Below are 13736 nucleotides of genomic sequence, written 5' to 3'. Positions count from 1 at the left end.
TCATTGGCATGTTGAAAAAGGGCATTGGACACCTCTTTGATGCACATGTGGGTCACAGACTCTGAGATACTACATATGTCGCCGTATACCCCTGGAAGGAGCTGCTGGAGAAAAAATTGAGTGCAGCAGTCACCTTGAGGGCAACTGGCATAGGTTTCCCACCGAAGTGAAGCGGCTGCAGGTCATGTCACAGGATCCTACAAATTTCTGTGACCATTTCACGTGACATCCTTAGGCATCTCTGGCATTGCCTCTCTGACATTTGTAGGTAATTTGTCTTGTCCTGAGGATGCGATGATGTGCCAATGCCCGTCTTCGATAAGGACGTTCCCGGATGTTATCATTTGGAGCATCCTCACCTTTTTGTTCTGCCTGTTGTCGGTGCTCAGGCATCATGAGTTGAGGGAAAAGAGCCCTCCTTAGTCTCTCCCTTTGCTTCTCTTCCCCTGGTACTAGACAAATTGGGTGTATGAGATCCACGTCGCTGCGGCTTTTCTGAACAATAAATAAGCAGAGAGTGGTGATTCAGCCCTATGTTGACACTGAGCTGAAACACCGAGGCAATGAACATCTCCCTTATATCTGCCTTTAAATTGCAGCCAGGTAGAAGATACACCCACTGTCGTTTGCCTCCTCCCACTCTCCTTGAGAGCCCATGTGGTTTCCATTATCGTTGGAGAAAATAGTGCGCGTGGAATTCAAGGCAAGTTTCCCCACCTTCCAACCTCCTCCTGCAACCTTCCAGCTTGAACCCATCATCCTTTACTCACCTAATGTTAACGTTACCCTTCCCTCCATAACCATTGAGCCTTCCCACATTACTGTGCGCAATATAATCATCAATTTATTCATGCCATTGGGGCCCCCTGTTCCTACTCTCATTACTATAAGCATGCCGAGTCTTACCCTTGAACCTCCTCACATTGAACTGACCATTGTTGCCGTTCCCCTCCATATGAAGTTGTCGAATACCCACCCAATAGTCTTGACCTTCCCCCCCCTACAGAATCAATTTGCCCCCATTGACTGACCATTCCCTCTGCTTGCCAGTACCCTCAATTTGCCTCACAGCCCCCTGATGTTGACATCCCTCCCTTTAGGCCCTTGACAAATATCTTCACACTGTATTGATCTAATCCACCCACCACCCCTGCAGCCGATAACATGCATCTTCACCATCAACATCAACCATTCAAGAACCTGGACACTCCACTCCACCCTCCCTGCTCCTTGATGCACCCGATCACCCCACCCTTCCCTCCCCTGCTCCTCCATGTAGCACCTCCCGCCACGCCTTCGCCGCCATCCCCTGAGAAGATTCACCCTCGCTCATGCCGAGCCTGGAGGCAAACATCCATTCCAATGCTGGTGTTAGTTCAGAGGTTGAGTTAAAGAGAGAAGAGCACAGACCTGAGACTCAACTGCACAAATCCGACTTCTGCACACCACGTTGAAACAATCGTGAACTGAGCGGCATGGGAATATCACTCGCCATTCACTTAATCTGGCAGGTAGGATTAAATTGTAACTATGCGTATGGTAATGAGCATATTATTTAAATGAATGCAAAGCTGCAATCCAGAGGAACCCCGGAATGCCGCAAACCTGCCACCGACTTAATTCCTCAGTCAGTCCCACTCCTTGGCTTGATCCCTGTGGTCTTGCAAGTCTAACAGGTTTTCTCTAGAAGTTGAAAAACTTACATAGCTTAGGTCTGTGATGCTAGGGACCATTCTTGTGGCTCTTATCTGTACCACCTCCAGGGTTTGAAAGTCTTTAGTATTCACAGTGACCAGAACCAGAGATAATACCATGGCCTTCCCTGGTAATTTATTTCAGAATTCTGTCACCAGCGGGCAAAAAGAAAATGGCCAACTTCCCTTCTTGCTCCTAACTTCCTAATTTTTGCCTTATTTCCCCTGGTATGTGAACCCTTTGATTGGTGAACAATTTACCTAAATCAACTTTATTAGCCCCTCCGGGTTCAGCACATCATTAACACTGTAACTCAGCGTAGATCTGGGAACAAGCCTTCTTATTTGATTAACTAATAACACAATAATACTGCTATCTTCCTACCGCATGCCATACAACAATTGATGCACTAGGGATACCACCATGTCTATCACTAAAGCTAAGATGTAGACAGAAGGGAGGGAGATAGGACTGGTTGGACAAGGGAATTGCTTCCATTACTATTTCAATATAGCACACTAAGAAAAACAAACAAAAATATTTTAAGAATTGAGGTGTATTAAATTTACGTATAAAAGCTCTGTTCCATTTGGGAACTGCACTGCCCAGTAAGGAACTGAGCCAAACAGACCTGTAAGATTCTATGTTCAATTCCTTGTCTGTGTTCTCAGTTTTGGTGCAGCAATATCATTGTAATTGGCCTCAGTGCCCTGGGCTAAGCAACAGGAAAAATTAACGAGCCTTTCAGCTTTGATCACTATCCAAATGCCCTTGCTGGAAAGTACATGTGTGGTCCCTGGTTAATGGGAGTGGACTCAGCTGTGAAGCCCAATATGAAAGTTACACAAGGAATGGTCATTGAGGAAAGTTAATGAACGGAAACTGGCACCAGTGAAAGCATTGATCAGGGCCTTCAGGACAGTGAGAAAACTGAAAAGGAATAATGCAGAATTATATCTATACTACACATACAAAATGCCCAGGCAGAGTCTTCTCTTATGCACAATCTTGCACTTAACTTACTTGGTGGATTGTGAGGCCAACAGATCGACATATGAGATCACAAACTTCTGAAACTTGCTGTGCTGCTCTTCCCATCGGTCATCCACTGAGTAGTAATTGGGAAGCGGGGCTCCAAATAGGATCTCACTACGAAGCAGTGAGCTTTTCATGTTTTCTGCTGTGAGCCCCTCATCAACGTACCAATAAAACTCAGGGTGAGTAATAGCCAGCTGGAGTGAGCCTAGAAAATTAAAATGAATATACATCATACCTAGATAATGAACAAAACAAAGTGCTGGCTGTTACTTAAAGTTCTCAATAGTTTGATTCAGAGACTCTTCAGTACAGTGATGGGACTCCATGCATGTTAGATACTTCATTGACCAAGATCAGAAAAGTCTAATCAGAGTTAAGAAGCCCCTAGAGATCCTTAAAACCTGTGCAAAGACAATTACATTTTCCTGAAATATTAAGATCAATAGTTATCCACAATATAGCAGCTATTGATGTACTACCCCACTCCCTTTTACTTGCAGAATACAGGTTTTTAAAAGCATACAATGGTATCACTTAATGACTACTTCTCAATTTGTCCCGTGTTCTCCCCTACTTGTCACTAACCAGCTGGTGTCCTACGCTAGTGGAGTTGGAGTTTAACCCATGTCTCTCAACAAAACAAAAAGTAACTTTTTTACAATCAGAGAGGTTTATAGCATTAGTTTCAAGGATTTTCTCACCCCACATTGTCTTATTAATTTGAAACACTGGCTGGGATTTTACAGGACCTGGCTGGAAAGGGAAGGGGGAACTGGAAGCGAAGGCCCTCCTGCTCCAACTCCCATTCCCAATGGAATCTTGCACTAGCCAGCCAATTAACGGCCGTCAGGTGGAGTGGCCGACCCCACTGCGGCCTTCTGACACTTTCCCAACAGGAAGCTGTCCCTGCAGGTGACAGTAGGTTTCTGCTGTCCGGATTCGTGCGGCCACACCTCCCCAGTTCACAGGTTCTCCTCCTCGCTGGAGGATCATCCTCCAGAATGAACGATGCCTTGGCACTTGGGCACTGCCAGTTTGACTGGCACAGTCTGTCAGTCGCTGCTCCAAAGCTTCCCAACCTTTCCCCCTCTCCAGCCCCTTTCTAGTGAGCCTCCTGCCAGGAGCATGATCTCATCAAGGGGGCCTCAACCCCAAAGCAATGGCTGCCCAACTCCTTTCAACCAACTAAAGAAAAAAGCTTTACTCCATGGTTGCCAAGTGCAGCAATAGCAACAGCTACCAACCCGCTGCCCTTTAAAAGCTGCCGAGGCCCCATCCTTTGTGCTTACCGTTAAACCTGGAGAGGCCTGTTTAATGAGGCAATTGACTGCAATTTATGAGCTTACATGCCCGTCCATTGCGACTTTCAAAACTGCAGTGGTGTCCCCAAGCGGCTTCCTGTCTGCCGCTCGTAAAATTGGGGCACAGCGTGATGACGTTGGGAGGCTGAGCTGATGCCATCCCGTAAAATTTTACAGCACCCCCCCACCCGCCTGCACTGCTATCTATTTCTGCGTTGTAAAATCCTAGCCATCGCAGCTGGAGTACCCCTTATATATAGGATACGTTGAACCAAGGTCTTTAGAGAGTTTGTTTCAAGGATTTAGTATATCTCAATATTTAAATAATGTTGATAAGTCATCCCAGACTTCTTAGATTTGTTTATGACGTCATCTGCACAGCAATACACATTGGCCTGTATATTACTGAATAGCATACACATAGTAAACAAAGCGCATTATAAGTATCTGTGGGGATGGGGTGCTGATGTTCTCATCAGTGCTCAGTGATTTATGAAATATCAATATACTTTCACCTTTCTTAAAATACTTTACATAGTATACACTACTCATTTACATTTACCTATATAACAGTCACTCCACTTCATTTTCTATAAAGCATCTTGGGATGTTTCTGAGAAGTATGCTAATATAAACATAAGGCTTTCTTCCTTTGAAATAAATTGGCAGACATGGTCTGCTTGGTTTTTGCCAAAAATGCACTGGAAATGACTGTTACATCATCGCTCGTACAGTGGGAGGGGTCTCTCTCACTGTCTTCGGTATTAACCCTTTATATCCTATACTACATTCACTGTCAACTCCAATTTTGCCTTTTCCTTGCACAATATGCCATCATAAACTGGAAGGTAACAAACGTGAACAGACAGGATCTAAAAGTGAGGTGAAGTGTGCTAACCAGGACTTTAGCCTGCTACTGAAAATCCATCTGAATACAAAGTAAGGAACCATATGTGACAGCCCAAGGGTCAACAGCAGATTGCAATGTGCAGTATTTTAGGACTAGATCATGGTGTAATGGTTGATTGCATTGAAGAGTTTTCTATAGTCTGCCAAGGTGTCAAAACACTGCAGTGTTGTAACAATGCATTTTACCATTGGAGTATTGTGTGGGGTTTTGGTCATTCCATATTAGAAAGCACTTGGAAAGTTGACAGACATTTAAAATTCTCATTCTCATGTCCCTTCACAACCTTTCCCCATCTCTCTCTGTAACCACTTCCAATTCTACAGCCCCCTTCGAACCATATGGACAAGGTTCGGCACTGCAACAGATTCACACTCCATGTGGTTTCAAACCAAAGTGGTGTGAAATGAGCGTCCCCAAGGAAATATCTCTCCACTTCTCTTTGCAGTCAGGTTAGCCCTTGACTTCAGATTTCCACTAAGTTCACCAGAATCAACTTTATACTAATGCTGAATTTATGTCATAAACAAATTCTAAACACAACAGGTTTGGTGAGAGGAAAGGGGAAAAGTAAGATAAAATGTTTCTCAACTGCTTCAAACATCAAAGGCAGTACAATCACCTTAAGCAGTCCCAGTAAATGTATTGATTAGTACAAAAGAAATTAACTGGCCAATATAACAGTGAAGGCTAATTGTGCTCACCATTATTCATCCATAGATGCAACAGCAACTGGTGAGGCTAAATGCGGAAATCCAAAAATTGCTGTCCGACTTGCACAGCTCTGTCGTTAGTTTCACAAAAATTGCATTTTTCTCTCTGGCTCCCCATCAAATACATTCAACAGCATGAACTTGCTGTACAATTGCATGAAAACGAACTAACCTCGTCCCAGAAAGTTAAATCTTACCCATTTCAGTCCAAGTACTCTTTTAGCAATCTGATAAGTGTTAATTACTGTCAAACAAACTCTCTAGACTGGATTTTATAGTGGGCAGATGGAAGCTGGCCACCGACGTACGTCAGTGGCGAACCCGCTTCTGCCTAGCCTGGAGATCCGTCCTGCATTTTACAGGTCCCCAGGCTTTAAGTGTTCTGAGGTGGGACTTCCACCCGCTTGGGGGAGGAGGTTCCGCCTCATTGAGCTGCCGGCCAATTAGCGGGCCGGCAGCTCTTAGCCCCAGCAGTGCCACCAGGAGCGGTGGCCACTGCTGGGACTACAGCCCAACCGAGGACATGGAGCCAGGAGTCCAAGTAAATTTGGGTTGCCTCACCGGAGGTCATCGGTCGAGCCCTGGCGAGAGTCAAGGGTGCTTGTGTGGGGGCGGGGGTGGGACTTGTGTGGGGGCGGCCCTCAACCGGGCACCCTGTGCCTGACTAACAGGGTCCATCCCCGGGGCGTGGGGAGGCCGACAGCATTTTCCGGGTGGCCTTTCCTGGCTCCAGGACGCCTGCTTGCCATGCGTAAAATCCACGTGGAGGCGGGCGAAGGCCCTTAAGTGGCCGTTAATTGGTGACTTAAGGGCCTTGATTGGTCTGGGGCGGGTGGCCCTTTTTCGCCCCTCCTCCCGCCCTACGTAAAGTGGGGCAGAGGCAGGAGCGGGTCGGGGAAGGCCTCCCGGAGCCTCCTGCTCCATTTTATGCCACCTCCCCACAAACCCCCACCGGCCACCATCCTGCTCATTGGGGTACCGTACAATTCCGGCCTCTGTAACTATTACAAGTGTGGAATCTCATTCCTTCAAGGTTTTAATTGCTGTTGGAGACTTTAAAAATGATAAATTTAAAAAAATTCTTTCTCTTCCATTCCCTCTTTTTCTAGATCTCTGAATCCAATATTTCTTTCCCTCTATTTCTCTTCCTGTATGATTTGATATTGAATTTATCCAATGTAATTTACACTTTCTTTTCAGTCGTTGTGATGTTAATTTCACAATCCTTCAATGTGGTTGGTTAAGGAGAAACACAATTGCTTGCCCTGGTCACTCAAGCCCCAGATGCTCAGTTTCCCTCACTGCGAACATACGAATTAGGAGCATGAGGAGCAGATGTTTTCAGTAACATGTTGTGTAAAAAATGTTAACACACCAGCAAGGAAGTGTCGAGCCAATGACAGGCACTGTTAGATTCACTTCTATGACAAAGTATGGCCCAATATGTTTAATGTAAAAAACTATTTAAGCCGAATGGTGAAGGAGCCGACAGGGTTACACTGCCAACGTCTTCCAGTGGAAGTAACAGAGCACAAGTATACACCCAACCGTCACTTAAGGGAGACATCAATGAATAATGTGTTCTGATGAAAAGTCACAGACCTGTAATGTTAACTCGGTTTCTCTCTCCAAAGATGCTGCCGGACCTGCTGAGTATTTCCAGCACTTTGTTTTTATTTCAGATTTGCAGCTTTTGCTTTTATTAAAGGGAGTGGCCAAGTCTATATTGTGACCCAATATAATTTGGGCATAAGCTTGCACGCAAAAATTGGAAAGATTTTTCTTACATTGAGCTATTTCTAGAATGAAATTGGGGAGAAAAATGGTTTCATATCAACCCCTGCCCTGAAATACATAAACGTACTGTTGAGAGTAGTGAGGTAGGGGATAAGGTTACAGGGACGCAAGAGGGCACTGGCAAGCAAGAACTTGGTTTAAAGTGTGTCTACTTCAACGCCAGGAGCATCCGGAATAAGGTGGGTGAGCTTGCAGCATGGGTTGGTACCTGGGATCCTGATGTTGTGGCCATTTCAGAGACATGGGTAGAGCAGGGGCAGGAATGGATGTTGCAGGTTCTGGGATTTAGATGTTTCAGTAAGAACAGAGAAGAGGGTAAAAGAGGGGGGGGTGTGGCATTGTTAATCAAGGAAAGTATTACAGCGGCAGAAAGGACGTTTGAGGACTCGTCTACTGAGGTAGTATGGGCCGAGGTTAGAAACAGGAGAGGAGAGGTCACCCTGTTGGGAGTTTTCTATAGACCTCCGAATAGTTCCAGAGATGTAGAGGAAAGGATAGCGAAGATGATTCTCGACAGGAGCGAGAGTAACAGGGTAGTGGTTATGGGGGACTTTAACTTTCCAAATATTGACTGGAAATACTATAGTTCGAGTACTTTAGATGGGTCTGTTTTTGTCCAGTGTGTGCAGGAGGGTTTTCTGACACAGTATGTGGACAGGCCAACCAGGGGCGATGCCACATTGGATTTGGTACTGGGTAATGAACCCGGCCAGGTGTTCGATTTAGATGTAGTTGAGCACTTTGGCGATAGTGATCACAATTCGGTTAGGTTTACCTTAGCGATGGGCAGGGACAGGTATATACCGCAGGGCAAGAATTATAGCTGGGGGAAAGGAAATTATGACGCGATTAGGCAAGATTTAGGATGTGTAGGATGGGGAAGGAAACTGCAGGGGATGGGCACAAACGAAATGTGGAGCTTATTCAAGGAGCAGCTAATGCGTGTCCTTGATAAGTATGTACCTGTCAGGCAGGGAGGAAGTTGTCGAGCGAGGGAGCCGTGATTTACTCAAGAAGTTGAAGCGCTTGTCAAGAGGAAGAGGGCGGCTTATGTTAGGATGAGACGTGAAGGCTCAGTTAGGGCGCTTGAGAGTTACAAGCTAGCCAGGAAGGATCTAAAGGGAGGGCTAAGAAGAGCAAGGAGAGGACACGAGAAGTCATTGGCGGATAGGATCAAAGAAAACCCTAAGGCTTTCTATAGGTATATCAGGAATAAAAGAATGATAAGAGTTAGAACAGGGCCAATCAAGGATAGTAGTGGGAAGTTGTGTGCGGAATCAGAGGAGATAGGGGAAGCGTTAAATGAATATTTTTCGTCAGTATTTACAGTAGAGAAAGAAAATGTTGCCGAGGAGATTACTGAGATACAGCCTACTAGGCTAGATGGGATTGAGATTCACAAGGAGGAGGTGTTAGCAATTTTGGAAAGAGTGAAAATAGATAAGTCCCCTGGGCCAGATGGGATTTATCCTAGGATTCTCTGGGAAGCCAGGGAGGAGATTGCAGAGCCGTTGTTGTTGATCTTTATGTCGTCATTGTCGACAGGAGTAGTGCCGGAGGACTGGAGGATAGCAAATGTTGTCCCCTTGTTCAAGAAGGGGAGTAGAGACAGCCCTGGTAATTATAGACCTGTGAGCCTTACTTCGGTTGTGGGTAAAATGTTGGAAAGGGTTATAAGAGATAGGATTTATAATCATCTTGAAAAGAATAAGTTCATTTGCGATAGTCAGCACGGTTTTGTGAAAGGTAGGTCGTGCCTCACAAACCTTATTGAGTTTTTCGAGAAGGTGACCAAACAGGTGGATGAAGGTAAAGCCGTGGATGTGGTGTATATGGATTTCAGTAAGGCGTTTGATAAGGTTCCCCACGGTAGGCTATTGCAGAAAATACGGAAGTATGGGGTTGAAGGTGATTTAGAGCTTTGGATCAGAAATTGGCTAGCTGAAAGAAGACAGAGGGTGGTGGTTGATGGCAAATGTTCATCCTGGAGTTTAGTTACTAGTGGTGTACCGCAAGGTTCTGTTTTGGGGCCACTGCTGTTTGTCATTTTTACCAATGACCTGGATGAGGGTGTAGAAGGGTGGGTTAGTAAATTTGCGGATGACACGAAGGTCGGTAGAGTTGTGGATACTGTCGAAGGATGTTGTAGGGTACAGAGGGACATAGATAGGCTGCAGAGCTGGGCTGAGAGATGGCAAATGGAGTTTAATGCGGAGAAGTGTGAGGTGATTCACTTTGGAAGGAGTAACAGCAATGCAGAGTACTGGGCTAATGGGAAGATTCTTGGTAGTGTAGATGAGCAGAGAGATCTTGGTGTCCAGGTACATAAATCCCTGAAAGTTGCTACCCAGGTTAATAGGGCTGTTAAGAAGGCATATGGTGTGTTAGCTTTTATTAGTAGGGGGATCGAGTTTCGGAGCCACGAGGTCATGATGCAGCTGTACAAAACTCTGGTGAGGCCGCACCTTGAGTATTGCGTGCAGTTCTGGTCACCGCATTATAGGAAGGATGTGGAAGCTTTGGAAAGGGTGCAGAGGAGATTTACTAGGATGTTGCCTGGTATGGAAGGAAGGTCTTACGAGGAAAGGCTGAGGGACTTGGGGTTGTTTTCGTTAGAGAGAAGGAGGAGGAGAGGTGACTTAATAGAGACATACAAGATAATCAGAGGGTTAGATAGGGTGGATAGTGAGAGTCTTTTTCCTCGGATGATGATGGCAAACACGAGGGGACATAGCTTTCAGTTGAGGGGTGAAAGATATAGGACAGATGTCAGAGGTAGTTTCTTTCCGCAGAGAGTAGTAGGGGCGTGGAACGCCCTGCCTGCAATAGTAGTAGACTCGCCAACTTTAAGGGCATTTAAGTGGTCATTGGATAGACATATGGATGAAAATGGAATAGTGTAGGTCAGATGATCGGCGCAACATCGAGGGCCGAAGGGCCTGTACTGCGCTGTAATGTTCTAATTCTAATAAAAAATCAGTTTCAAAAAATCAAAATTAATTGAATAGAATGACCTACAAAACTATCACTGCTTATGAGCCATCAGTGATCTTAGACCTAATCACACCCAACAGTCTTGCTACTTCTTCTCACACTTACAGTTTTATCAGTGGGAGAAGACACAGGGGCATGTTGTGATTGAAGAACCACACTGGGCTTCATGATGGGATGTTTCTGTCACCAATATAAAACTAGCTAAGTGATCATTCTAGTTTATTTCATTAAGCAGGCAACAACCCTGCTTGCTGTGTAATGTAGCCGCATTATTCTATTTTTATTTAAATTCAATCAAAACAGAGCTTTTGAAATTGGAAATCATTTTGAGTGGTACACAGCAGCATCTCATCCAATTTAGGGGAATTGCTGGTCATCTCCTGGGATTAAAGAGAAAGCCTTTGTGAATTTAAAATGTCAGAGCACTTTATACATAAAGATACTTCTGACAGCTCAGAAAAAACAATGATTAATAAAACTTCAAACCCAAAATAGTTTGATAAATAAGTCAGTCAAAATGTCATGTAAACAAACTGCATTTGAAGATCTTGATCCTGAAATAATGCTGCGAGGTAATTGCATGCAAAAGCTTGATGTGTGTATCTGAAATCCTCTCCACTATGGTAACAAACAGGAGGCGTTAATCAGCTTAAAATAAATGAATTAATGCTTCCACTAAAACAGCATAGAGATGAATATTTTTAAGCTTTCATAAACTGTATAAATTTCAGGACACTTGCCTTTTCAGAAGATGAGAGGGAAAGAGGGAAGTCTCAGAATTTTGTGTTATTTCCATTTTTCTCTTTGAAAATTCTCTTAATGATTCCAAAGTTTTAATCTTTTCATCTTGATGATCCTAAGACCATACATCTTCTCTTATTATTAATAAGGGCCGATTTGTTCATCTTGCATTGCTGTCGAGGGGCAATATGCCTACAAATGTACACAGCCAACAGGTGAGGCTCTCCAGCACACACTTATTTACCTCCAGAATGTTATACTAAACCCCAGCTCCCAATTAGTTAGCAATTTTGGATGCTGATGCAGACATTGCCATGTGTTTGACAGTGCAGAAGAACACTGATTGGGACTAGGATCACCACCTTCCCGATCTTCGCACCAACAGTCTGATTTTTGAGTGGGGTCATCTGGGAATTTCTAACAGGTCAACTGGACACAAATGAGCTGAATTTCATCCCATTGGGATAAATGTGAGCGACATCTGGTTTCATGCAATATGAAAGGGCCACTTAAAAAAAGTTACAATTGTGGAATTTGCTATTCCTGTGAGAAGGCTTTCATTAGCCGTAATGCTCAAATATCAGCCCATCATGACACACCTATAAAAAATGATCCTTTAACACTTTGCAAGCAGTTAACAAGCCACTTCATCAGTATAAATGGCCCAGATGCTGTTAATTCAGCTACAGATTGTGAATGTTTCTGTTAAATAGCTCATCAAGCAAACATAGGCATTGACTTATGCGCAGCATCTGCAGGGAGGTTGCAGTGGCAAGCAGGACTGAGCCATTAACAAGCTGCACAGTCATTCAAATTTCCCCACTCAACAGTGTTCTCGAGGAAAGGATTATAAAGTGACCATGGTATTTGATTCACACAAGCAAGTTTAGAATAACAAACCAGTCGGGTACATTGAGTTCACATTATCCAGAGTGATTTTATATTTTTTAATTTTTTATTTAGAGATACAGCACTGAAACAGGCCCTTCGGCCCACCAAGTCTGTGCTGACCAACAACCACCCATTTATACTAATCCTACAGTAATCCCATATTCCCTACCACCTACCTACACTAGGGACAATTTACAATGGCCAATTTACCTTTCACCTGCAAGTCTTTGGCTGTGGGAGGAAACCGGAGCACCCGGCGAAAACCCACGCGATCACAGGGAGAACTTGCAAACTCCACACAGGCAGTACCCAGAATCGAACCCGGGTCCCTGGAGCCATGAGGATGCAGTGCTAACCACTGCGCCACTGTGCCGCCCCCACATATGTAAATGAGCCTTGCGGCAACAGGCACGGGGGACATGTGGGATCATGTGGCTGGGGTGGCCTTTCATTGGTAGAACCCACCATCACTACCCGAAGCATGATGATTGCCACAGATAAAAAACATTCTGTGCCTGCAGCCTCAAGGATCAGCAGCCTTCCTTTCATGTATCTTCAGACTAACTTAAATTTACGCGACACTTTCTCACACCCACACACACGAGAATCACACACACACACACACACACTCTATGTGAATGATAACATACTCCACCCCCACCTCTTCCAGTCACTACCTGTTCATTCTCTTCGCTAAGGACGATGTTCATTCCACTGCTTGCCCCTGGAAAAAGAAAATCAAGCAATACTATTTTCTCTGTAACAGAGATACATCACTGTATGGGTGTAATTTGTACAGCCTCTCCATTGAGAACTTAACATGTCAAGTTCTTAGCAAAACTCATCACTAGAATAGAAATTGCAGTTATTAACAGACTAGAAAACTTCAACAAGTTGGAGCAGAAATTACTGTTGGCGCTAGCCTCATATGAATAATGGATGTGCTTGATCCGTATTATCTTCAGTGTCATTTAAAAAAAAAAAATTAGCACAAGATTTAAAATAATAGAGAAGATTTGGAAAGTTTGCATTAAGAAGCAGGCGGCCTTCCTATTGTTTCCAATCCTATCAGAATTTCCTACATTTAAAACAGTGGCTACACTTCAAAAGTGCTTCATTGTCTATAAAGTGCTTTGGGACCTTCGGAGGTGGTGAAAGGTGCTATATAAGTGCAAGTCTTTCTGGTAATGGCTTTTTCTAAAATTTTCAAGAACAGAAATTAAAAGGCAGAACTTAGACAATGCCAAGAATGAGAAATTATAGTTACAAGGACAGATATGAGATACTGGGATTATTTCTACTGGAGCACAGAAGGCTAAGAAAGGATTTAAAAGAGGTTTTTAAAATTATGACAGATTTAATAAGGTGACAGAGAAAGTTAATTTTTCTACTTAGGGAGCCACAGCAACCATTTGAAATTGATGATTGCTTGTCTAAGAGAGTGAGGAGAGAGGTTAGCAATGTTTCTTTATGTTTGAGCATGGGATGCTTTGTCACGGAATGGCTGAGGCAGAGATCATTCCATCTTTCAAGGTCAAAAATGCATAAATATTTGAAGCAGAGAAAGATACCAGGCTATAGGGAGAGAATAGGGCAGTGGAGTTAGCTTTAGATGCTTTAGCAACGAGATGGGACAGACACGATGGACTGAACCGTCTC

General features: G+C 44.1%; 1 protein-coding gene across 3 annotated transcripts in view; it reads right to left on the bottom strand.

The window, feature by feature from the left end:
* disp3 (dispatched RND transporter family member 3) overlaps positions 1 to 13736 on the bottom strand; it is a 743795-nt gene that overhangs the window by 281786 nt on the left and 448273 nt on the right. For all 3 annotated transcript variants that reach the window (XM_068017501.1, XM_068017500.1, XM_068017502.1), the window contains one exon: positions 2719 to 2938. In XM_068017501.1, coding sequence (XP_067873602.1) covers positions 2719 to 2938 — 220 coding nt within the window. The remainder of the gene's footprint in view (positions 1 to 2718; positions 2939 to 13736) is intronic.

The sequence above is a fragment of the Heterodontus francisci genome, chromosome 37 (assembly GCF_036365525.1).
Source record: "Heterodontus francisci isolate sHetFra1 chromosome 37, sHetFra1.hap1, whole genome shotgun sequence".
In the NCBI taxonomy this organism is placed as follows: Eukaryota; Metazoa; Chordata; class Chondrichthyes; order Heterodontiformes; family Heterodontidae; genus Heterodontus; species Heterodontus francisci.
Note: the sequence above shows the minus strand (reverse complement) of the source record. Positions and strands in the feature narration are given on the sequence as shown.